Source organism: Saimiri boliviensis, chromosome 3 (assembly GCF_048565385.1).
Source record: "Saimiri boliviensis isolate mSaiBol1 chromosome 3, mSaiBol1.pri, whole genome shotgun sequence".
NCBI classification, from domain to species: Eukaryota; Metazoa; Chordata; class Mammalia; order Primates; family Cebidae; genus Saimiri; species Saimiri boliviensis.
This window is the reverse complement of record NC_133451.1, coordinates 180,261,860-180,288,405: the sequence shown is the minus strand read 5'-3', so window position 1 is coordinate 180,288,405 and position 26,546 is coordinate 180,261,860. Positions and strand designations below refer to the sequence as shown.

General features: G+C 36.0%; 1 protein-coding gene across 3 annotated transcripts in view; it reads right to left on the bottom strand.

Moving 5' to 3' along the window:
- SPOCK3 (SPARC (osteonectin), cwcv and kazal like domains proteoglycan 3) overlaps nt 1–26,546 on the bottom strand; it is a 563,457-nt gene that overhangs the window by 7,556 nt on the left and 529,355 nt on the right. For all 3 annotated transcript variants that reach the window (XM_039479200.2, XM_074397009.1, XM_074397010.1), the window contains 2 exons: nt 6,169–6,390; nt 203–265 (listed from right to left, as the gene is read on the bottom strand). In XM_039479200.2, coding sequence (XP_039335134.1) covers nt 203–265; nt 6,169–6,390 — 285 coding nt within the window. The remainder of the gene's footprint in view (nt 1–202; nt 266–6,168; nt 6,391–26,546) is intronic.

The window sequence follows — 26,546 nt, the reverse complement described above, 5'->3', positions numbered from 1 at the left end:
TAGGGTAATAAAACAGACATAATATCTTTCAATAGGTAAGGTAATAAAAGTAAGTTTAAATGCTTTCCAAAAGTTCATAAATTTTGTTGCTGAAATTTAGTGCAGTCTATCTTTGTTGGATTAATATTGATTTTATGTTGCTGTTTCCCTGGGGTTATTTATGTAAGCAATAAAGCCTTCAGAAGAATAATCTATTACTCACCTAGGAGCTTCTTCACCCCTTGCCGCTTCTGAATATTGCTGAGCTCCGTCTGGCAAGGTGGGTCTGCAATGACATTAAAAATGTTACTTCAAGGATTGTAGTTAAAAAAAGAAAGTATAATTTCTATGTTATCAAACTTTAGTTAGTCTTTGTGTGCCTGAGAAAACACATATTACATATTAATTGGTTAACTTATGAAAATACCTTCATATAGTATGTGTCAATCAATCAATCAATCAATCAATCAATCATCTATCTGATATCTAGCTATAAATAGAGATCACTCATACTGCTTTCTTAATTGTCAAGAGATCACCTTGGTTTTCCTAAGAATGCCTGGTTTGGATTTTTTTAAAGTATAAAACATATTTATATGATGAAAAATTCTTCGTATCATTTACTTTTAAAATGTCAACCAACTCTAACAGCAATGTAAATTCAATGAATTGACTACTGTTGAAGCAGTTAACTTATATTTTCCCCTCATTTAAAAGTTTCTATGATATAGATAAATAGCTTTGCATAACAAAAGTAATCTATGAAAAAGTTAATGTTTCTTTCCAGTTATGAGACCCTATTATAAATTTTAATATTTATAACGTTAACTGATATTGTTATTTTTAGTTTCATCCATATATGCAATTTACAAATGGGACATAATATAAAATTGTTTCTGATAAGCCATTAAATAAGCTGAAGACATTTCAAACAATTTGGAAATAGTCTTTGCTTATTTTCAAACTTAACCACTTGAAGGAGGGCATTTGTAGAGAAATGTAAAATTCTAAACAGTCGCAATATAGTTTGCCTTATATTATTACTTTTATATTTACTGCTGGATCTTCGTATCTGTGGGTTCTGCACCTCTAATGGAAAATTTTCAAAAAATAAAAATCTAGAGATGATTTAAAGTATATAAGAGGATATGCATAGGTTATATGTCAATACTTTGCCATTTTATGGAAGGGATTTAAGTAATTTGATTTTGGTGTTCACAAATGGTTCTGAGATCAACCCCCTTGGACAATGAGAGATAACTGTATATAATCATATACATATACAATATGAAATATATATAGTCTTACCTGAAAGCAGTTTAATGGATTTTATACTCATATTCTAAAAACTTGCTGTTAATGCTTGCTATATAAAGGTAGCACTAATAAATATTAAAACTGCAAAATAATAAACTAGTTCTTGTTGTCCTGTGGTACAACCTTTTAGGTAAAAGGCAAAGTATAATCAATTTAAATGATTTAAAAATCATATAATACATTGAATTCAAAATATTCAATTATTACATTGTACGCAACAAAGTAGAATAAAGAATGCGATAGGTGCTTAACATATACTTTGTAGTTTAATATGTGACTTCCATCTTGCAAAATCTAAAAAGTTTCATCTTACAGAATCTAAACTGTAATGACAAAGAAGTGTGTTTGAAAATCTTGTATAATTACCATATTGTTCTATTTCATTTTGAAATGTATTCAATTGATCCCTTGGTTATTCCTAACAATCACATGAGTCTCTTATATTAAAGAATTAGGAATCAAATAGTTTTTTATATAGACATTTAAGATTTTACAGCCCTCCAAATATGACATCTAAGAATTACAAGGAAAGAGTCCAGTTGGAGTTTCAATATTATATTAAAAACAGTTCTTCTAGTTAGAAATAATATTTCTAATGTTTACCTGAACATCCTGGTACATTTTTGTCTGTACCTGAAAATCCAGGTACGTTTGATCTGTTTTTTTGACTAGCAACCTCACAGAATAAGCCTGACTACCAATGCTACAAGCTCTCTGTAAGAGAACATTTTATAATTTCAAGAAAAATCATGACCAATTGGACTGTCCAAGTACATATAATATTTGATTTTAAACTATTTTCTTATTGTTTATAAGCCAGCTCTGTAAGCCTGGCCTTTAGGTATTCTTAGAGAATGTAAATTAGATTTCATCTATTATTTAAACTTACTTGCAAAGAACTGATCTAGATAAAATAACAGTAACCCAACTAATTGCATTAAAGTTTGGACAGAATCAGCCTATTAGGTCTACATAGGGTTTGAACTAACAGATTAACATAGGGTATAGACAAGGATTCATCTCATTAGATTTATTTCCCCTACTGTGTTTACTACCAAGTGTTTTAAGTTTATGCTAAATTCTTACATTATGTGCTTAAAAACTGTATGAGAATCACAAATTAATAAAATGTAAGATCCAGTTTAATCAATTTTTACTAATTGTTCTGAACTAATATGAGACAAGAAGAAAAAAAAAAGAAGTTAAATTTCCAGATGTCATTTGTTTTTAAAGTAAAACTGTGTATTGTTCTGAATTCTGAATTTAAAGACCCAAACCCCTACATTGGAGTCACTGCAGAAGGAACTGGTAATTTTCAATACAACAGTAACAACACATTTTTATTTACCCATGAAATTCTGAACTAAATGAAATCTAATTGGGATAAATAAAGATAAAATACCATGTGTATACAACAGTTACTACAATATAAAATATGATTCTATACTTGAAAATAGTCATTTCTAAGAAATATTTGTTTTTAGCTGTCAAGTATATATGGATAATATAGAGTGAAAACTGAAAAGAAACTGAACATATGGAGTTTTGGGAATGAATCTTTAAGTTGGCAGCGTATGGCTGCACAGGCTGCATACTGCACAAGTCCACCATGGACCATCTACTTGAATTGCACTTTCAATGGTGCCCTGAGGTTTCACAATAAGCCAGCCCTCTAACAGTTTTTAAGTAAGCCACTGCACTCATGCACTCTTATTCTCAATACTTTATTGGTCATGTGGCCTCTCACAGAATGGTTATGCTTTTAAAATTTTATTAGGTTCATTTCATCCATAGAAATTTCTAATATTCACAATTCCAAATCTTTCACATTTATTTCATTTAATAGAAAAACCATATCTTTTCAAATAATGAATTAATCCCTTGTCCACTACACATTGATAGCTCTTCCTGTTAATTAATATATACACGATCTCCAAAAATGTCATTAATTTTAATTGCATTCCTAAGAAAAAATACTGCATAAACAGTTATTGTATGTTGATGTTGTTGTTAATCCATACTGAATAAGACTTTCCAATAAGTTGCAGTGATGATTCCACGGCATTTTTAATATAATTACGTTGCTATTTCTGAAAGTAGAATTAAACCATTCGGAGACAGAAATCAAAGAGTTTCATTTGAAATGCCAGTTTATTCATGTATTCACTTCATAATGTGAAGCTATTAGTTATAAATAAACTTTAATCCTTGGCCATAAAATGGTAATATTTATACTTTCACAGGGCTATTTGAGTAATAAATGATTTTATGTACATAAAATATACGTGGAGCTGAATAAATGTTAGTTTTCTTTATCTTTTCCTTATCTTACACAACAGGGTTTTCAATGAAATGGAAACTAATAAATGATTTACTTTTTAGAATAGGTGAAAGTAGACATACTGTTATGAAAGCACATTCTTAACATGTAAGGTAACTGAAATTCCAATTTAATATTCCTTCTACTCACTTTTTCAGGATTACTTAGAATAAAGAATACTACAAATTACAACCATGTTTATTTCGTATTGCTTAATTGTCATGATTTTAGAAAATTAATGAATTTAGAAAATACACATAGTCACGAATTATGTATATAGTCATGAATTTAAAAAATATATATGTACACGAATTATATATGTCTGTGCATATAGCAGCTATATAGAGAGCAGCTGTATATATATGTGTATATATAGTAGCTATATACATATAGGGTATAGACATATATATATATATATATCTAATTAAGAATTTCAGGAAAACTTTATAAGATGAAATATTTAAAAAACGTTTTTAAATTAATGGTTATTTTAAAATAAAATTACTTATTGAACTAAAAGAGTACATAAAAACAAAGCTGTATCATGTCACTAGCACACCCTCTCAGTTACCCTGAGAACTTCTGTAACTTCTAGCAATTAAAGTAATGAAATATTGGCCAACAGTTTAGCCAAACCCTTCTAAGCATTAGAGAAACTGTATAAGTCCTTTTACCAGCTTAGGTAGCATTTATTAAATTATTTCTGCTATGCATCACAAGATCTCAGAGAGTAAATCTTCATATGGCTATACAAAAATCAGCACTTTGGGAGAATGCTGCTTTTTATTTTATTTTATTTTATTATTATTTTTTTTTGAGACGGAGTTTCGCTCGTTACCCAGGCTGGAGTGCAATGGCGCGATCTCGGCTCACCGCGACCTCCGCCTCCTGGGTTCGGGCAATTCTCCTGCCTCAGCCTCCTGAGTAGCTGGGATTACAGGCACGCGCCACCATGCCCAGCTAATGTTTTGTATTTTTAGTAGAGACGGGGTTTCACCTTGTTGACCAGGATGGTCTCGATCTCTTGACCTCGTGATCCACCCGCCTCGGCCTCCCAAAGTGCTGGGATTACAGGCGTGAGCCACCGTGCCCGGCCTGAGAATGCTGCTTTTTAAATGAAACAGTAAAATTTTGCTATGGGGACTTCTAATCAATTCTACAATTATTGCTGCAAGACCCAAGAATGCTTCAAGATAAAGGTATTTATTTATTTCTGTTGACAAAGCATTCAGAGTTACTCAGAATATTTTAAATATTTGTGTATATACACCAAAAATATGCTAGCGTAGCACCAAAAACAACTAAAAGAACATTTGTCATCATAAGAAAAGACTACATGACATACATTCTGGCACTTTAGTTGGATCTAGTACTTTTTATTATTTAAATTATTTAAATGTACACTAGTCATTAATACTAGTATATATTAATAGTTACAGTTAGGAGTACTTAACTGGAAAGCACATATGGAATGAAGTTAACAATGTGTGTTTGTGTGTGTAATAAATATTTTAATACAATAAATGTTTTCTTAAACTTTGTCTAGACTGGTTTAAAAATTACTGTGCTCAACTAAAGCTCCTGTTGACTCACCAATAATCAATTTATGCATACTCATTTCATCCCTAATTACTAAACTAAGTATGAAAAAGTAATTGAGATAATAAAATACCCCATATAATGTGTTAGCTTTCCATACTGAAGACTGAGAATCATTGATAAAGTATCTTGTTATTCCTCTTAGCTCTCAAGAATTTTAAAAAGCATTCACAATAGCAGGCTTTATCACATTAATTCCCAGGGTATTTTCCTAAATTAACATCAAAATTATGCTTACTATTGTTTCCTTAGTTTCTCAAAACTTTATCATAATGTAAGATTCTTGTTTTCTCCCCTATACACACTTAATATAGATTATCATTCCATTGATTCTGTGTGATTCCAATGTTACATTATCCTAATATACAAGGATGCATAAAGAATTGGTATTATTTTAAATCTTCACTCACCTCACCTCCTCCTTCGCATTAAAGACACTTTTTCTGCTAGTGAATTTTATAAAAGTCAAGCTATTTTGAAAAGTTTGAAAGATTAAATCATTTTAGATTCACATGAATAAAAATGTCCTTATGGTAAATGCTCTGGTTCATTCAACTCATTGAATAAGACCACAAAATAGAACATTAAAACTCTGCAGTATAGTGATAAAAAACCCATTTATTTTATATTGTGGGCAAAGCAGATAGCAAATTAATTTTAATGATTATTTTTAATATCTATGTTCTTGTACCTCTGCTTCTTGGTGGTTCATAATGGAAACTATAATGAAGTGCATTAATATAAAATATTAATTACTATTTTTCATCTTATTTAGCATGTGCCGCATCTCTAGCAGCGTTATTTGCTCAACATGCAGCTTATTTGCTTTTATTAAACACCTGAATTACAAAAATGTATACAAAATGAATGGGCATAGTATACTATTTTATTATTAAAAATAAGTAAAATTGGACTTGCAGGTCGACTACATGCATCTGTAGGTGTTCTTTTACCTTGCTGTCTTTGGAAGCAGTAGCACCATTCATTGTTAGATATTAAACTGTCCTTGTATGTGTCACAAGAGTTGAAGAATGCCTTAGTACACTGTTCATTCTTATCAAGGTAAATGCTTCTGAGCTCTGACTGGTCCAATAGCAGGTCATAGTTTGTATCAAGTCTGTTAAACATCCAGCCAAGTGAGTCCTTGCAAATTGGCAAGATACTGGTATCAAATCCTAAAGGCAAAGAAAGAAAATAATTAGGTAAATATGAAAGTCACCATTAGTAGAAAGCAAAACAAGTCAAACATAGCAGGTAGCTAGTGTAGGACATCTAATGAATAGTCAGAGAAGTAGAGCATTAAATTCACCTTGAGTGATTTGTTTCAAATTAAAGTGGACACAGTAATATCTACATTTCAGGATAGTTGTGAGAATTAATTAATGAGAAAGCATCTGACACTAATTAGTCATTCATTAGATGGCAGTTATTATTATAATTATATATTATTTATATTACTTTACTGCTCAAGCTTCTTTTGAATAAACAGTATATCATGATAAATGTCTCATTAGATTTATGTAAATATTAATTTTAAAAATAGCCTATAAAAAACAGAATTTTTATTCATCGAACTGAAAATACCATTTTAACACAAAAATACGCAAAATAATAACTTTACACAAAGTAAAAAATAATTTTAATAATGCCCTATATCTTGGTAGGACTATGGTGACTGTGCTACTTCAAGAAAATTTTATAATTGCAAATGTGTTATTATGGGACGCCAGATGGTGCACAGGATAGAGCAGATATAGAGAGATGACAGAACTGGGTTTGTATTCAAGGTACACACTATTTCAAATGGGTTATCCCTGGTAAGCTGCAGACTTCACTAACCTCAGTATCCTAAATAGCATCAGATGTAATGTCAGTGCTTTGAACTATCTTAAAAGACTTTTTTCAACAATTCTTACTTTTAAGGTTTCGATAGGCCCTACTATGTATGTTCCTCATCTAGTTGTTATTTAATTTGCTCTTTTCTACTCATTACAAGTGAAAGTAAACTAATTACTCAGTTGTTTGCATGGAAGGGAAGATGTATTAGACACAGGGAGACTTATGAAAACAGTATAAAAAAGATGCAATCTTCAACAACAGGGTTTGAGGAGTAGTTTAAACATTTATTAGTGCAATTGTCTCAGATTTTGTAGCTAATTTTATGTTCTAGTAATACAGAATCAATTTTGATACTTTTTTTGTTACATTTTGTTATAAAATTAATAGAAATAAAGATGTAGATACTTAGGATCAAAATTAAATAGGAGATTTGGGGCTTTGAAGAATTTAAAATTTTACGAACTTTTTGGAATTTCTTTTATTAATTTTTCAGCAGATATTTAATGCTCATGTCTTTGAATCACTGTATGAGAAAATGGGAATACAAATTAAAAGATGTATTTGTGGCATTTTGATAAAAGTATAGAGAAGTAATTTCAGCGTTTTGTTTGTTTGTTTAAATTACCTTTGTAAAATTGTTTATAGAATCAAAACAGACTTGTCACACTCAAACAAACAGTAAACATAAATTCCTTATTTCCTATTTACTGTGCAGGCCCTGACCTTGGTTCTGGAAATGTAAAGTTTAAAAATGTAGATTAGGTCCCTATTCCCTTGAAGCTTATTTTTAAATCAGCATATTTTGAGATACTGGTTTAAACTGCTCTGATTACCAGAAGTTGCCAAATGCCCAGGGAGCACATGAATAAAGCAAACTTGGTGTGAGATTTCTGGTGTGTCCTTGATCCAAAGTATACAACGCTCTGCATAGAGAAAGGCCATTCCATACTAAAATGAGTATCTGTTATCTACCTTATGGCTGGCAGAAAAAGAGCACTGGTGAGAGAGAGTTGGGGACAGCCACACAGATGAAAGACAAAAGCTTCTCTGGGATTCAGCCAACCCTGAAAGCTCAGACTCAGTTTGGAGGATGCAGAAGTAGATGAGATATGTACCTACAGGGTTTTGTATGTCCAAGGAACTTCCCAGAGATACTGAGCAGAAAACCAAGACCTGGGGACTCACCAATTAGGGTTTTCTGTCTGGAGAATATATGCAAACTTCTAACTAGAATGTCTACAGATGAAACATGCAATAAATTAAATGAAACAACCTGGATGGTATTAAAACACATTGGACACTGTAGAAGAAAAAAACCATGAAACTGAAGACATATGAAGGACGTTATCCAAAATAAAGCACATTGGAAATAGCATATGAAAGAGAAAAAACAACCATGAGTCCTACTGAACTGTGGGACTACGTCACTTGCCATAACATATAAGCAATTGGGGTCTCAGAAGGATACTGGATGTTGGGTTTCAGAAAATTATATGAGAAAATGACTTAAAACTTTTTGAATTGGATGACTATTACAAATACACAGATACACAAAGTACAATTAACATCAAGCAGCAGAAAGAAAGAAAATCAAACTAAAGCATACCATAAACAAACTGATGAAAGTCAGCATCAAAAAGAAAAAAAAACCTCAAAAGTAGCCAGAAGAAATTTTGTACAGAGAAACAAAGATGAGAATGACAACAAGCTTCTTCTCAGAGGCTATGAAGGCCAGAAGACAATGGAACATTTCTAAAGTAGTTAGAAAAAAAAAGCCACACCTAGAAAAATTATCTTTCAAAAACTAAGCTAAAAGAAAGACTTTCTAAAAAGCAATTTAAAGCTGAACTACTTCAAGAGCTGTTAAAATAATTTATTGACAAAGAAGGTAACAATACCACATGGAAATTTGGACCTACAAATAGAAATGAAGAGGGCCAGATATGCTATATATATGGGTAAACATAGAAAAGTTTTTCTCCTCATTTTAATCACTTTAAAAGCTAATGTATTGTTTAAAGCAAAAACCATAGCAAAGTACTGTGGAGTTTACAACATATATAGAATTAAAATATATGAAACTAATAGCACAAAATGTGTGTGTGCTGGACTATGGGGTGGAAATATATTTTGGTAAGTTTCTTACAGTGTATGTGAAGTGCTATAATATTATTTGAAGGTACATTGTGATAAGTTAGTGATGTATACTGTAAAGCTAGAGCAAACATCAAAAGTAAAATATAGTTAATGAACTATGATAGTTTTGTTTTGCTGCTGTAACAGATGACCACAAAATTTAATATCTTAAATAACCTCAATTCATTATTTTATAATTTTGTAGGCTGAAAGTCCAACAGAGACCTCAACACACTAAAATCAAAGTTTCAGCAGAACTAAGTTCCTTCCTTGGGGCCATAGCAAAGAATCTGCTTCTTTGTTCAGTGGTGTTGGCAAGATTTAGTTGTTTGAAATTATAGTATTGGGACCCATATGTCCTTGCTAGTTATAACTAGAGGACAATTTCCCTATAGCCACCAACCATATTTCTAGGCTTGTGGTCTCTTTCCTCATATTCAAAGCCATTTCTTCCACTTCCTTTTCCATCTCATTTCCTTTTGACTACAGGTGAGAAAAGGTCTCCATTTTTAAGAATGTGTGTGATTGAATGTTCATTGCAGCACTGTTTACAATAACAAAGACCTGGAACCAACCCAAATGCCCATTGACGATAGACTGGATAGGGAAAATGTGGTACATATACACCATGGAATATTACGCAGCCATCAAAAACGATGAGTTTGCGTCCTTTGTAGGGACATGGATGAACCTGGAAACCATCATTCTCAGCAAACTGACACAAGAGCAGAAAATCAAACACCACATGTTCTCACTCATAGGTGGGTGTTGAGCAATGAGAACACATGAACACAGGGAGGGGAGCACTACACACTGGGGTCCGTTGGGGGGAATTGGGGGAGGGATGGGGAGGTGGAAGGTGGGAAGAGGTAGCATGGGGAGAAATGACAGATACAGGTGAGGGGAAGGAAGGCAGCAAACCACACTGCCATGTGTGTAACTATGCAACAATCTTGCATGTTCTTCACATGTACCCCCAAACCTAAAATGCAATACAAAAATATATATTTAAAAAAAGACAAAAAAGACAATAATAAAAATATATTCTTGCTCTATCTTTGAATTTCAAGGTAATAGACTATTTTGAAGAATCCCCACATTATCTAGCTGTGTACATTAAGGCCTAGGGATATTAGCAACAAACAAGGCAAGGTAGTGGCAAAACACAGTCCAATGATCTAAATACAAGTTAGGTAGTTTGATATCCTCAGTCCAAACCATTATTATTACATTTCATCAAATAGATGTTTTATCAAGCATGCACGCCTATATGCATTTCATTTATTTTTAATATAAAAAATACGTTTGTTCTAATGTGTCTAAATGTCATTAAATATCCGTGCACACTGCAGGTTTAGAAATATTCTTTTATATTGATATGTGAATTGTGGAATAAGCTTTCCTCAGAGTGGAGCTACAGAAATTATTGCAAGTTTAAATATACTTTTGTTTCACATTATATTGACAAAAACAATAATTAATAATGTATTGAAACTGTCAAAGATGTTTACATGGTACATCATACAGTTATTTATATTACCTCTTTTAAAATCTTCATCCTGTAACTAGTGTTATTTCTGGTAATATTTTCTAGACTTATATTTCTCCTAATTATATACCATATTTTTATAGTTCTTAGCATGCTTGGTAAAATTTAACTAGATACCGAACCTTATGAAGTTTAAATTGTGGGTTACTTCATTTTGTGGTACTCTTCCACAGTCTTAGGTTTTATTCTGACAAGTAATTAATTTGCACATCATCCTGATCTTTTTAAGGATAGCTTTAAAGCAATCTTTTCCATCCTGTGCCCCATGAATGGTATTGAATACAGCCCAGCACAAATTCATAAACTTTTTAAAACATCATGTGATTTTTTTTTGCAGTTTATTTTTTAAGCTCATCAGCTGTTGTTAGTGTATTTAATGTGTGCCCCAAGACAATTCTTCTTCCAAGGTGGCCCAGGGAAGTTAAAAGACTGGACCAGGTTTAAAGCGTTTTTAGGGCAGGCACAGAGCAGACTTTGTCCCAAACTAATTTAGTCTTACTACTAATGTTTATCTTATTTCATTATTTCTTAAACATTATTTTATTTATTTATTTATTTTTTGAGATGGAGTTTCACTCTTGTTACCCAGGCAGGAGTGCAACGGTGTGATCCCGGCTCACCGCAACCTCTGCCTCCTGGGTTCAGGCAATTCTCCTGCCTCAGCCTCCTGAGTAGCTGGGATTACAGGCATGTGCCACCATGCCCAGCTAATTTTTTGCATTTTTAGTAGAGACGGGGTTTCACCATGTTGACCAGGATGGTCTCGATCTCTTGACCTTGTGATCCATCCGCCTTGGCCTCCCACAGTGCTGGGATTACAGGCCTGAGCCACGAAGCCTGGCTCTATCTTATTTCATTATATAGATACACAAGCATTTGTTTATTCATTCACCAGTTGAAGGACATTTTAGTTACTACTAGCTTTGGTTATTCCAAAGTTTTTATAAACATCCACATATATGTTTTTACATGAACATATGTTCTAATTTTTCTAGGATAAATATCTTGAAATAAGATTTCTGGGTGATATGGTTTGGCTGTGTCCCCACTCAAATACCATCCTAAATTGTATCTGCATAATCTCCACATGTCATGGGAAGGAACAGTGGAAAGTAACTGAATTAGGGGAGCACTTTCCCCCATGCTGCTCTCATGATAGGAGTAGGTTCTCACGAGATCTGATGATTTTATAAGTGTCTGGCATTTCCCCTGCTGGCACTCATTCGCTCTTCTGCCCCTGTGAAGAGGCGTCTTCCACGATGATTGTAAGTTTCCTGAGTCCTCCCCAGCCATGTGGAACCGTGAATCAATTAAACCTCTTCCCTTTTTAAATCACCCAGTCTCAGATATATCTTTACTAGCAATGTGAGAACAGACTAATACATTGGGTCACATGTAAGTTTGGGTTTCGATTTAGAAAACACTGTCAAACTGTTCTTCAAAGTGGCTATAGCACTTTGCATTCTCATTTGCCAAGTGTGAGGGATCCAGTTACTGTCTTCCACATCCGCACTTGGTACTCTTGCTTATTTAGCTATTTCCATTCTAATATGCATCAAAGAGGTATGCCATTGTGATCTCTTCATTCATCACTTCCGTAATGATGACTAATGTTTAATCTCTTCGTGTATTAATTTGACATCCATCTATTTCCCTGGTGAACTGTCCAAATATTTTGCTCATTTTTTTTTGAAGAGCTTACTTTTCTTTAGAGCAGTTTTAGGTTTACAGCAAAACTGAGAGGAAGGTATGGAGATATATCATATATCCCCTGCCTCCACATATGCACAGCCTCCTCTGTTACCAGTGTCCCCAACAGAGTGGTACATTTGTTCAAACAGATTAACCTACATTTCCGTGATCACTCACGCTCCATCATTTACATTAAAGTTAATTCTTGGTGTTGCACATTTTATTGTTTTGGACAAATGTATACTGACATGTATCCACCATTATAGGATCATACAGAGAAGTTTCACTGCCCTAAGAATCCTCTTTGCTCCACCTGTTTACCCCTCCTTCCACCATATCCCCTGGCAACCATGAGTCTTTTTACTGTCTATGTAGTTTTGCCTTTCCCAGAATGTCATATGGCTGGAATCATACAGCATGTAGCATTTACAGATTGGTTTCTTTTGCTTTGTAATATGCACTTATGTTTCCCCCATGCCTCTTCATGTCCTCATTAGTCATTCTTTTTAAAGTTGAATAATATTCTATTATCTAGACGTACCTCAGTTATGTTAGCCATTTAGAAACTGAAGAGCATCTTGGGTGCTTCTGAGTTTTGGCAAACATAAATACAGCTGCTGTAAGCATCCATTTTCAGATTTTTGTGGGGAGATAATTTCAACTCCTTTAGGTAAATACCAAAGAGAGCAACTGTTGAATTGTGTGGTAAGAGTATTTTACATTTTGTAAGAAACTACCAAACTGTCTTCCAAAGTAGCTGCACTATTTTTGCATTGCCATCAGCAATGAATAAGAGTTTTTATTGCTTCTTTCACACCTTTTTGAAGTTCAGTTGTTAGTTTTACTATTATTGAGCTTTAACTGTTATTTATTTTTGCTAGATGCAAGTATTATTCAAGTATGTATTTTGAAAATATTTTCTCTCAGTTCGTGTCTTGTCTTTTCATTTTATATTGGTATTTCTTGAAATCAATAATTTTAAATTTGATGAAGTTTGATTTATCATTTTTTCCTTTTACATGTCATATCTAAGAAAACTCGGCTAACCAAATTTTACACATATTACTCCTTTTATAGTGTCAGATTTTTCATTTAAATAGATTGACTTTTACTTAAGGTAAATAATGTCCTTGGAATTCTATTTCATCCACTTTGCAAATGGACAAAAATGAATAGTGAAGCCGTGCTTCCTCTATTTTGGGTAGGATGAGAACTACAGTGAAGCTTTCGACTGAGAGTCCTGACAGTGTTTTTCATTTCTGTGAATGCTTGCTGTGTTTTGCACATGCTGGAAGGTCATGCATTGACACCTTGTAGGACATGGCTGCAATACTGGGTGGGGTAATTGCAGTGACTTATTAGTAATGATAGCTCCTTGGATGGAAGAGAATGGCTCAGGCAAATCCTAAATTCTAGTGTCTCCCTACTTGTTACACTCAGGTTCTCTCTCTATCACAGAACTCAGAAGTTACGCAGGCTGAGACACTTCCAAGAACTCTGCTTCTCCCATTTTAACTCCTGCCTTTCAGAACTATTATTCTTGATTTGCTTCTGAGGCTGCACATACTCAGTGTGAAATCCAGGTACAAATGAATGTTTCCCCCCAGCCCAATACATTCACCAATTTATTCACTTTCTCCCTTGTCCTGAATGACGAAGAAGTGTGAAAACTGCAGGGAAGAATATTCAGTCAAAACTGCCTCAAAAGAAATTCCATAAAATTGAAGATTTTGAAGAAAATCATGTAAAATCAGTATGTTTATGGATTAGTACAAATCTCATTTGATTTTATAATCAATCTTAAAACTACCATGAAGCTAAGACTGTACATAAGAAAAGTTAACTATAAACAAAATTTATTATTGCTTTTCAGTTTTTTCACATTTAAGATTTTGGACTAGTGGATCAAATATTACAAATAATACAGTAGAATGTCAAATGAACACAAAGTACATAAAATGTGTTTTTAAAGTATGCAATGCTATATGCTGTTAGTATTTCCCAAAATGCCACATTCCATATTCATTTATTCTATTATGTTATTCTGAATGTGTCTATGTTGTGTCTGAATTGCAATGTGACCTCTGAAGTGTATCAGCTAAAACTTTTCTTTCCCTAAAATATCCTGTGTGAAATTTCCAGGAGTGTACAATTCACATCATCATAATAATGGTGAAGAAATTACATGTGAAATATTATGTAATAGCCATCTAATACAACCAAATCTGCTATTCTTTCAAATTAGAAGAAAGAGAGGAGAAAACTAAGGGAAAATTTCAATTTATAAAACTGAAATATGGTATTTCTGGATAATTGATACGACAGAATATTCACAAGCACTTTTTAGGAGTCTGAATATTACTTAAAAATGACTTTTTAACTAATTCAGAAACAATATACTGTGGAGTTAAAAAAAATTTTTTTTTAGAGCTAATTCAGATTGCTAGGTATGACTTTAAGTGTAGTCATCTTGAGATTTCTTTCTTTTCTGCTTGTTTGCTTGCTTTTGCGACAAGGTCTTGCTCCGTCACCCAGGCTGGGATGCAGTGGTATAACCACGGCTCACTGCAGCCTCCACCTCCTGGACTCAAGCAGTCTTCCCACTTCAGCTTCCTGAGGATAGGACTATTAGCACATGGCACCATGCCTGGAGAATTATTTTTTATTTTTATGTTTTGTAGAGACAAAGTCTCGCTCTGTTGCTCAGGCTGGTCTCCAACTCCTGGCCTCCAGCAATTTGCCTGCCTTGTCCTGCCAAAGTGCTGAGACTACAGTAATGAGCCACCATGGCTAGCTTCATCGTAAGGTGTCTGGCACCCCTTGGCTTCGTTAAAGTTAATTCTTAGCTCATTGTTTCTACAAGGGTCTCCTCTACTTGTTATGATTATTTTCATAAACTTTTGTAATTATTTTTCTAAATGGAAGTAACCAGGTCTCAAATCTATAAAAAATGTCATACCAGAAATTAAAAGAAAATCTTTTAATTTTTAATTTTTATTTTTTAAAAAAATATATATATTTTATTGCATTTTAGGTTCTGGTGTACATGTAAAAAACATGCAGAATTGTTGCATAGGTACATACATGGCATTGTGGTTTGCTGCCTCCATCCCCCATCAACTATATTGGGCATTTCTCCCCATGTTAACCCTCCCCAACTCCCTACCCTGCACTATCCTTCCCGTAGTCCCCCACTGTGTGTGATGCTCCCTGCCCTGTGTCCATGTGTTCTCATTGTTCAGCATCCGCCTATGAGTGAGAACATGAGGTGTTTGATTTTCTGTTCTTGTGTCAGTTTGCTGAGCAAAAACTTTGCAATTTATCTATATTGCAAAAGTCAAGTAATCATCATAAAGATGTCCCAATTTTCAGGAGCATACAATTCACATCATTTAAGCCAAAATTTTAAGCTAAAATTTAAATTCTGTTATGAGACTATATGCAGGTGTGAAAAACTGATAATTTATTTTGCACTTTATTTTGCAGTGTAATAAAAGTAACTGTTTTGAGACTTAGATGTTTGACAATCACTAATAGAATTCTAGAGTTTAAAGCTAGATTGTATTGTGTTGAAAATTTATACCAGGGATTGTATAAGAAGATAATAGTTAACTCTAAAGACATTTTTACGACATTCTGTTCTCTTACGTATTCATTTTTTTTCAGTCTTCTTCTGTTCTTTCACTACTTAGCTCCTAAATATTGCTATTCTCAATGTTCATTTCCCAGCTTATTTTTTTTCTAGTGTACATAAGCTCTTTATGGGTGCTCATTCAATTATACTGTTTTAACTAACATTCTGATCACTCACAATCTTGATCTCTAATCCAGCTACATCATTTGAAATTCACACTACATGTATATCAGCATAGGAACACCAACTTTTGTAATAATTTTTCTAAATGGAGGTAACCAGTTCTCAAATCTTATAAGAAATGCCATGCCAGAAATTAATCGAAAATCTTTTTAAGCAAAACCTTTGTAATTTATCTATATGGCAAAAGTCAAGTAATTATTGCAAAGATATTTAAGCTAAAATTTTAATTGTTATGAGACTCTAACAAAAGTGTGAAAAACTCACAATTTAGTTTTATATTAACTAGTATATTATTACCAATATACTAGTTTTATATTATATATTTAAATATGAAACTATATGTATTGATTGATGAAGCTTTTCTTCTATCTCAGGATGAAAACTCAAGAGGTCCCATAATTTGTTTATCTCAGCATTCAGTAACAAAAAGTTGTATTGTCCTTGTCAGGTACAAATGTAAGTTAACTGTCACTGCAAAATGTCTAATGTTATATAATAATCACAATTCCAAACTTGATTTTTCCTTTCTGTAGCTGGATATTTTGCTGGTGCAAAGTCAGGTATGGAAAAAATGACATTTCCTAAATCATTCTCTATTTTTACTTGTAACTCTCCTCCTCCATCTTTTTTATGACCACCTCAAGTTTCTGTGTGGATGGATGAAAGATATGTAAGAGTGGGCAGGGAGTTTCTTACTAAATTGGTAACTGTCTCAGGAAACCTTTGTGCTGTATGGGCCTATCAGGTTTTAAAAGCTTCTTCTATTTTTGTACTCCTAGATCCCTTTTTGGGTCTTCCAGGGGTCCACAGAGTAAACATACAAGTTTACTTCCCATCATATGTGATATTTTTCTCTGGCTACCACCTCTTCATCCCTGGATATCTGTGATCCAGGTTTCGCTGGAGTTTACTCAGTATTCCCAACAGCCCTCTTGGGAAGAATTTACATTTGTTCTCATCTGTGGCATTCAAATCTGGTCCATAGTAAGTATTCTTGTATTTCTTGCCCAGACTTTTAATTTCAAAACAGCAGCAACTTTGCTTTGACACCAAATAAGTAAGCAGATCATGGTTGCCTCTGACTTTTAGATTTTTTTCTGGTGAAATTCAGGCCATAGTCTGCTTGTCTGGGAACATATACCAAGCTGTCTGAGAGGTTCTGTTGAAATCCCTCTCAAGATTTGAAGTGCTAAGTGCTCTCATGTCTCCTTACAGGAATGGTGAGATTATAGCAGAGGTCTTTCCAAAGACCCTCTTCACAGATTTTGTTGCCCTCTTTGCTGTCTTTCCTCTTTCAGATTCTCCTTTTGGATATGATGATGGTTTAAGTGCAACTTACTTATATTTGCAAATACTTTCTCATCAAAGCTGTACCTAGACTACTGTGTGGCTGAATAAAAGGGACCAAGAGTCTTGGGAGGGACACTTTTAGAATTCTTCCTACCACAGTGTCTCTACAGAGAGACTATTTGAGCGGAAATTTAAAGGAAGTGAAATGACTAATCTGGGGGAATGGGAGAAGGGCATTCCAAGCAGAAGGAGAGGAAAAGTCACGGATCTATGGTCACAGCATGATTAACTCTGAAACAAAGAATCGAGGTGACTGGAAAAACTCTCACTGCAGAAACAAAACACCAAGGTGACGGGGGGCAGTGTGGAGGAAGAGAGAGAGGCAGGTGGCAGGGTCGGAGCACGAGAGGTCTGCTCATTCACATGTTCACAGTGGAGACTTGGCTTTTACCTAGAGATCTTCTATCTTCATCTCTGCTTCTTTTTCTCAAGGATGGCTTCCAAATGGTTGACCTGACCCACTGAAATACAGACTTGACATTTACTGAGTTGAGAAAGACTGCAGAAGAGCAGGCCTGTATGGGGCACCTGGCTTTGGATATGTTGAGTGTGAAATGTCTGTTGAACTTTCAAGAGAAGATTGGAACACGAAGTCAAAGGTAAGATTTTGGACATTAAAGCTAAATGTATAAATCTGAAGCCCATTTGTATATAGCTGATTTTCTAAATGGGACACTGAACAAAATCTAAAAGGTAATGACTACAGAGAAAAGAAAAAGTAATCAAGTCTTTGGGACTACCAACGTTTAGATATCAAACAGGTGAGAAGCAATCAGGAAGGTGGACACAGAGAGCAGCCCATGAAGTGAAAAAGCTCTGTTTATTCACTATTGGAATCCCGAATGGCTGGGGCAATGCTTGGCAATTAGTATGAATTTAAAAATATTTTGGAATGCTGGGAAGATGGCCGCCTAAGAACAGCTCAGGACTTCAGCTCCCAGTGAAAGTGCAGAGGGTGAGTGGACGCCGCATTTCCAGATGAATTTTTATTGCCCAAAGACCAGGAGATACCCAGGCAGAGGGGTTGCCAGTGCCGCAGTCCCGGCCGGTGTAGCTGTTTTGGCCCCAGCGGGGCTGATTCGGCCCACGCGGCTGCTGTGACCACGCCCTGTTGTGGCGGTTCTCCGTACAAAAGCCACTGGTCTGGGAGACCTCTTAGCTGGCTATCGGAGCACTGAGATGGCAGAGTTGTCCATTCATCTGAAATAGTGAATCAGGACAGGAGATTCCTAGGCAAAAAATCCACCAGGACCCGGGCCCGCTGTTCAAGCCGACTCAGTGAGTCACAGCACGGGAGATCCCGGCCTTTTCAACAAGCGACTGGAATGCGGGGTCATTCAACTTAAAAGAAAAGACTCTGAGTCAGGGAGCCAGGTGATCAGGCTCAGTTGGTCCCAGCCCCCCAACCCCAACAACAACGAAAACAAAAACAGTAATTGGAAACCCTCTGGATTGAGTGTTTCAAAGCAAAGACAGCTGAACCCAGGATGGTCTGGCTCAGTGGGGGAGGGGTGTACGCCATTACTGAGACTCTCCACCACTACGGAGGCAGGCCGCCATCACTGAGGCAACCCGCAATTACTGAGGCAACGTGCCACAACAGAGAGAGTCTGCCATAACAGCGACGAGGCCACCATTGCAGAGACAGTTCTAACTATGCCCAGATAAACAGGACGGCAGGGAAGAGCACAGAGCAGCTGGGCGGAGCCCACAGCAGCTCAGCAAAGCCTCTGCAGGCAGGCAGTGGCTAGGCGTGCTGCTATCTGGGTGGGTCAGACCTAAAAGAAAAATCAAAAAAGGCAGTAATGCAATGGAAACTCATAAAGCCCCAACTCCCTGGGACAGAGCACCTGGGAACAAAAAGTACTTAAGATAGACTGTCTCCTCAAGTAGCTCCCTGACCCCCATAGATCCAAAGACTCACCTCATAAAGGAGAGAACGGACTGACAGTAGGCGAGCATCCTTCTGGGACAAAGATAGCGGAAGAGGAAACTGGTAGCAACCCTTACTGTTCTGCAGCTGCTGCAGGTGATCCCCAGGCAAGCAGGGCCCAGAGAGGACCTCAGCAGTCCTACAGCAGAGGGGCCAGACTGTTAGAAGGAAAGCTTAAAAAAAAAAAAGAGGTAACTTCAGCATCCACGAACTAGAAGCTCACTCAGAGACCCAATCTGAAAGACAGTAACTACAAAGACAACAGGTGGATAAACACACAAAAAAGGGAAGAAACCAGTGCAAAAAGGATGTGAAAATTCCTGAAACCAGAACACCTCTCCTCCTAAAAGGGATCACAACCCCTCACCAGCAAGGGAACCAGACCGGAAGGAGAAGGAGGGTGATGAAATGACAGAATCAGACTTCAGAAGGTGGGTAGTAAGAAACTACAGTGAGCTAAAAGAACATGTTCTAACCCAACGCAAAGAAAATAGGAACCTTGAAAAAAGATTGGACGATATGCTAACGAGAATGGACAGCATAGAGAGGAATATAAGTGAATTGATGGAGCTGAAAAACAACACGAGAACTTCGTGAAGCATGCACAAGCTTCAACAGCCGAATTGACCAAGCAGAAGAAAGGATATCAGAGGTCGAAGATCAACTCAATGAAATAAAAAGAAAGGCAAGAACAGAGAAAAAAGCACAAAAAGGAATGAACAAAATCTTCAAGAAATGTGGGACTATGTGAAAAGACCTAATCTACGTCTGATAGGTGTACCTGAATGTGATGAAGAGAATGAATCCAAGCTGGAAAATACTCTTCAGGATATTATCCAGGAAAACTTCTGCAACCTAGCAAGGCAGGCCAATATTCAACTCCAGGAAATACAGAGAACACCACAAAGATATTCCTCAAGAAGAGCAACCCCAAGGCACATAATCGTCAGATTCACCAGGGTTGAAATGAAAGAGAAAATGCTAAGGGCAGCCAGAGAGAAAGGTCGGCTTACCCACAAAGGGAAGCCCATTAGACTCACAGCAGATCTCTCAGCAGAAACCCTACAAGCCAGAAAGATTGGGGGCCAATATTCAACAGCCTTAAAGAAAAGAACTTTCAACCCAGAATCTCCTATCCAGCCAAATTAAGGTTCATAAGTGAAGGAAAAATAAAATCCTTTGTGAACAAGCAAGCACTCGGAGATTTCATCACCACCAAACCTGCTCTACAAGAACTCCTGAAAGAGGCTCTACACATATAAAGGAACAATCAGTACCAGCCACTCCAAAAACACACCAAATGGTAAAAGAGCATCAACACAATCAAGAAGCTGCATCAACTAACCAACAAAACAGCCAGGTAGCATCAAAATGACAGCATCAAATTCACACATAACAATACTATGCCAAAATGTTAATGGACTAAATGCCCCAATCAAAAGACACAGACTGGCAAATTGGATAAAAAGCCAAAACCCATCAGTGTGCTGTATCCATGAAACCCATCTTACATGCAAGGATACACAAAGGCTTAAAATAAAGGGATGGAGGAATATCTACAAGCAAATGGAGAGCAAAAAAGAGCAGGAGTTGCAATTCTCATCTCTGATAAAATAGACTTTAAAGCAACAAAGATCAAAAGAGACAAAGAAGGACATTACATAATGGTAAAAGGATCACTGCAACGAGAAGAGCTAACGATCCTAAATTTATACACACCCAATACAGGAGCACCCATATACATAAGGCAAGTTCTTAATGACTTACAAAGAGACTTAGACTCCCACATAATAATAGTGGGAGACTTTAACACACCATTGTCAATATTAGACAGATGAACCAGACAGAAAATCAACAAGGATATCCAGGACCTGAACTCAGACCTGGAACAAGCAAACCTAATAGACATTTACAGAACTCTCCACCCCAAATCCACAGAATATACATTCTTCTCAGCACCACATCACACCTACTCTAAAATCGACCATATAATTGGCAATAAATCACTGCTCAGCAAATGCAAAAGAACGGAAATCATAACAAACAGTCTCTCAGACCACAGTGCAATCGAGTTAGAACTCAGAATGCAGAAACTAACTCAGAACCACACAGCGTCATGGAAACTGAACAACTTGCTCTTGAGTGTTGACTGGATAAACAATGAAATGAAGGCAGAAATAAAGATGTTCTCCAAAACCAATGAGAATGAAGACACAACATCCCAGAATCTCTGGGACACATTTAAAGCAGTCTCTAGAGGAAAATATATAGCAATGAGTGCCCACATGAGAAGAAAGGAGAGATCTAAAATTGACACACTATCATCAAAATTGAAAGAGCTAGAGGAGCAAGATCAAAAATACTCAAAACCTCGCAGAAGGCAGGAAATAACTAAGATCAGAGCAGAACTGAAGGAAATAGAAACCAAAAAAAAAACTCTTCAAAAAACCAATAAATCCAGGAGCTGGTTTTTCGAAAAGATCAACAAAATAGACAGACCACTAGCCAGATTAATAAAAAAGTAAAGTGAGAATAACCAAATTGATGCAATAAAAAATGATAAAGGGGATATCACCACAGATTCCACAGAAATCCAAACCATCATCAGAGATTATTACAAACAACTGTATGAACATAAACTAGTAAACCTGGAAGAAATGGATAAATTCCTGGACACCTGCATCCTCCCAAGCCTAAATCCGGAAGAAGCTGAAACCTTGAATAGACCAATAACAAGGTCTGAAGTCGAGGCAGCAATTAAGAGCCTACCACCCAAAGAAAGCCCAGATCCACATGGGTTCACAGCCGAATTCTACCAGACATACAAAGAGGAGCTGATACCATTCCTTCTAAAACTATTCCGGACAATCCAAAAAGAGGGAATCCTTCCCAAATCATTTTATGAGACAAACATCATCCTGATACCAAAACCTGGCAGAGACTCAACAAGAAAAGAAAATTTCAGGCCAATATCCATGATGAACATAGATGCAAAAATCTTCAATAAAATACTGGCAAACCTATTGCAACAGCATATCAAAAAGCTCATCCAACATGATCAAGTAGGATTCATCCCAGGGATGCAAGGCTGGTTCAACATACGCAAGTCCATAAACGTAATTCACCACATAAAGAGAACCAAAGACAAAAACCACATGATTATCTCAATTGATGCAGAGAAGGCCTTTAACAAAATTCAACAACCCTTTATGCTAAAAACCCTCAACAAACTAGGTATTGACGGAACGTATCTCAAAACAATAAAAGCTATTTACGACAAACCAACAGCCAATAGCATACTGAACGGGCAAAAACTGGAAGTATTCCCTTTGAAATCTGGCACTAGACAAAGATGCCCTCTCTCACCACTCCTATTCAATATAGTACTGGAAGTTCTAGCAAGAGCAATCAGGCAAGAAAAAGAAATAAAGGGTATTCAAACAGGAAAGGAGGAAATCAAATTGTCTCTATTTGCAGATGACATGATTGTATATCTGGAAGACCCCATCGTCTCAGCCCAAAGTCTCCTGAAACTGATAAACAACTTCAGCAAAGTCTCAGGATACAAAATCAACGTGCAAAAATCACAAGCATTCCTATACACCAGTAACAGACTTAAAGAGAGCCAAATCAAGAAGGAACTGCCATTCCAAATTGCTACAAAGAGAATAAAATACCTAGGAATACAACTAACAAGGAACATAAAGGACTTCTTCAAGGAGAACTACAAGCCATTGCTCAATGAAAGAAGAGAGGATACAAACAGATGGAGAAACATTCCATGTTCATGGTTAGGAAGAATCAACATCGTGAAAATGGCCATACTGCCCAAAGTAATTTACAGTTTCAACCCTATTCCCATCAAGCTACCAATGACCTTCTTCACAGAACTGGAAAAAAACACCTTAAACTTCATATGGAACCAAGAGAGCCCGCATAGCCAAGTCAATTCTAAGCAAAAAGAACAAAGCAGGAGGCATCACACTACCGGACTTCAAACTATACTACAAGGCTACAGTAATCAAAACAGCATGGTACTGGTACCAAAACAGAGATATAGACCAATGGAACAGAACAGAGGCCTCAGAGGAAATACAACATACCCACAACCATCTGATCTTCGACAAACCTGACAAAAACCAGCAATGGGGAAAGGATTCCCTGTTTAATAAATGGTGTTGGGAAAACTGGCTAGCCATGGGCAGAAACCAGAAACAGGACCCCTTCCTGACACCTTACACCAAAATTAACTCCAGATGGATTAAAGACTTAAACATCAGACCTAACACCATAAAAACCGTAGAAGAAAATGTGGGCAAAACCATTCAGGACATAGGCGTAGGCAAGGACTTCATGACCAAAACGCCAAAAGCAATGGCAACAAAAGCCAAAATAGACAAATGGGACCTAATCAAACTCCACAGCTTCTGCACGACAAAAGAAACAGTCAGTAGCGTGAATCGGCAACCAACAGAATGGGAAAACATTTTTGCAGTCTACCCATCTGACAAGGGGCTGATATCCAGAATTTACAAAGAACTAAAACAGATCTACAAGAAAAAAACAAACAACCTCATTCAAAAATGTGCAAAGAATATGAACAGATACTTTACAAAAGAAGACATACAGGAGGCCAACAAACATATGAAAAACTGCTCATCATCACTGGTCATCAGAGAAATGCAAAGCAAAACCACATTGAGATACCATCTCACACCAGTTAGAATGACGATCATTAAAAAATCTGGAAACAACAGATGCTGGAGAGGATGTGGAGAAATAGGAACACTTTTACACTGTTGGTGGGAATGTAAATTAATTCAACCATTGTGGAAGACAGTGTGGCGATTCCTCAAGGACCTAAAAATAGAAATCCCATTTGACCCAGCAATCCCATTACTGGGTATATATCCAAAGGATTATAAATCATTCTACTATAAGGACACGTGCATACGAATGTTCATTGCAGCACTGTTTACAATAGCAAAGACCTGGAACGAACCCAAATGCCCAACGATGATAGACTGGATAGGGAAAATGTGGTACATATACACCATGGAATCTTATGCAGCCATCAAAAACGATGAGTTCATGTCCTGTAGGGACATGGATGAGCCTGGAAACCATCATTCTCAGCAAACTGACACAAGAGCAGAAAATCAAACACCGCATATTCTCACTCATAGGCGGGTGTTGAACAATGAGAACACATGGACACAGGGACGGAGCACTACACGCTGGGGTCCCTTGGGGCAAATGGTGGAAGGATGGGGTGGGTGGGGAGGTGGGAAGAGATAGCATGGGGAGAAATGACAGATACAGGCGTGGGGACGGAAGGCAGAAAACCACACTGCCATGTGTGTACCTATGCAACAATCTTGCATGTTCTTCACATGTACCCCAAAACCTAAAATGTAATAAAAAAAAATATATATATACATATATATATATATATAAATATTTTTAAAAGACGGATTAAATGCATTAAGTGCTAAGTGTGTGCCAAACACTGTAAGTATATGGCAAATAAAGGGTGGGGCACATGCACAAAGAATGCAAAATATGGAACAGGTATAAACATGTATTCATACAACAACAACAAACTCAAAGTGACAAGTGGTAGAGCAGTTGCTTTAAGAACAGAGGAAAAAGAAAACAGTGTAAAGTGTGAGAAATGCTCAATAAAGGATGAAACATATGAGGTAAAGCTTGAAAATTTAAAAAGAGTCCAGTCATAGTGCTTTGTGATGGAGAGAAATTTGTCGGAGGGACAGAGGAGAGGAGGACGTAGATTTAAAAAAGCATATTCTAGTCTGCGCACTGTGGCTCATGCTTGTAATCCCAGCACTTTGGGAAGCTGAGGTTGGTGGATCAGAGGGTCAGGAGATTGAGACCATCCTGGCCAACATGGTGAAACCCTGTCTCTACTAAAAAAAACAGAAATTAGCCAGGTTTGGTGGGGTGCACCTGTAGTCCTAGCTACTCAGGAGGCTGAGGCAGGAGAATCACTTGAACCTGGGAGGCAGAGGCTGGAGTGAACCAAGATCATGGCACTGTGCTCCAGCCTGGTGACAGAGCAAGACTCCATCACACACACAGACACACACACAATTAAGCAAAAATCACACACACACACACAATCAAGCACAAATCACATACACACATAGGCACACAGGCACACACAGCCATTTTCTGCTGGGTTTCAAAGGACATTTTAAAAATATGAATTGGAAGAAAATATTCCATTAACTTACCATTTTCTTAGATAACACTGACAACTTTGGATGCTAAAAAATAAGTGAGGTTACAGGTAGTGGATGAAACCCAAACAGCACAAATTTATCATTATTAGCTGGCAGGTACAGCTTAACAAAGGGATCTAGGAAGTAAAATACTTAACAAAACTCACTCAAGGACTAACTTAAGGAAGACCAACATCCCATGTGTCATCATGAAAATAATGTTATGAAGAGAAGAGATCATTTTTTTATTGTAAAAAGAAAGAAATATCACCACCTAGAAATCTGCCACTACATGTAGATGCCATGATTTATGGAATATATTAACATAAAGAAATCTTCACTTAAGGACATAGAAAATTATCAAGGATATAAACAATACTTAAATAATTGTATGAAAAGTAATGATTTAAAATGATTCCTTTAGGCAGAAATACCAAGACTGAGGGACACAGAGAAAACAGTTACTGTTTATGAATGTGAAAATATGTTATGAAAATATGAATATTACAAACATGTTTGTAATTATTAAATGCCAGGATTCTAAAACTCATATACATTTTATAAATTTTGAATAGTTAGCACAAACACCAACAATAAATACAAGCAACTGAAACACAGAAAGAATTAAATGAACTAAAATTTTTCTCTAGAGAGTGGATAGAGGTTTTCAATATAATTCATTTAAGAAAGTTTTAAATGCATATACTGACCTATCTCAATGTAAGCTATTTGTATTTACATGAAAAGAAACAAAAACATTCAGAAACAGTACA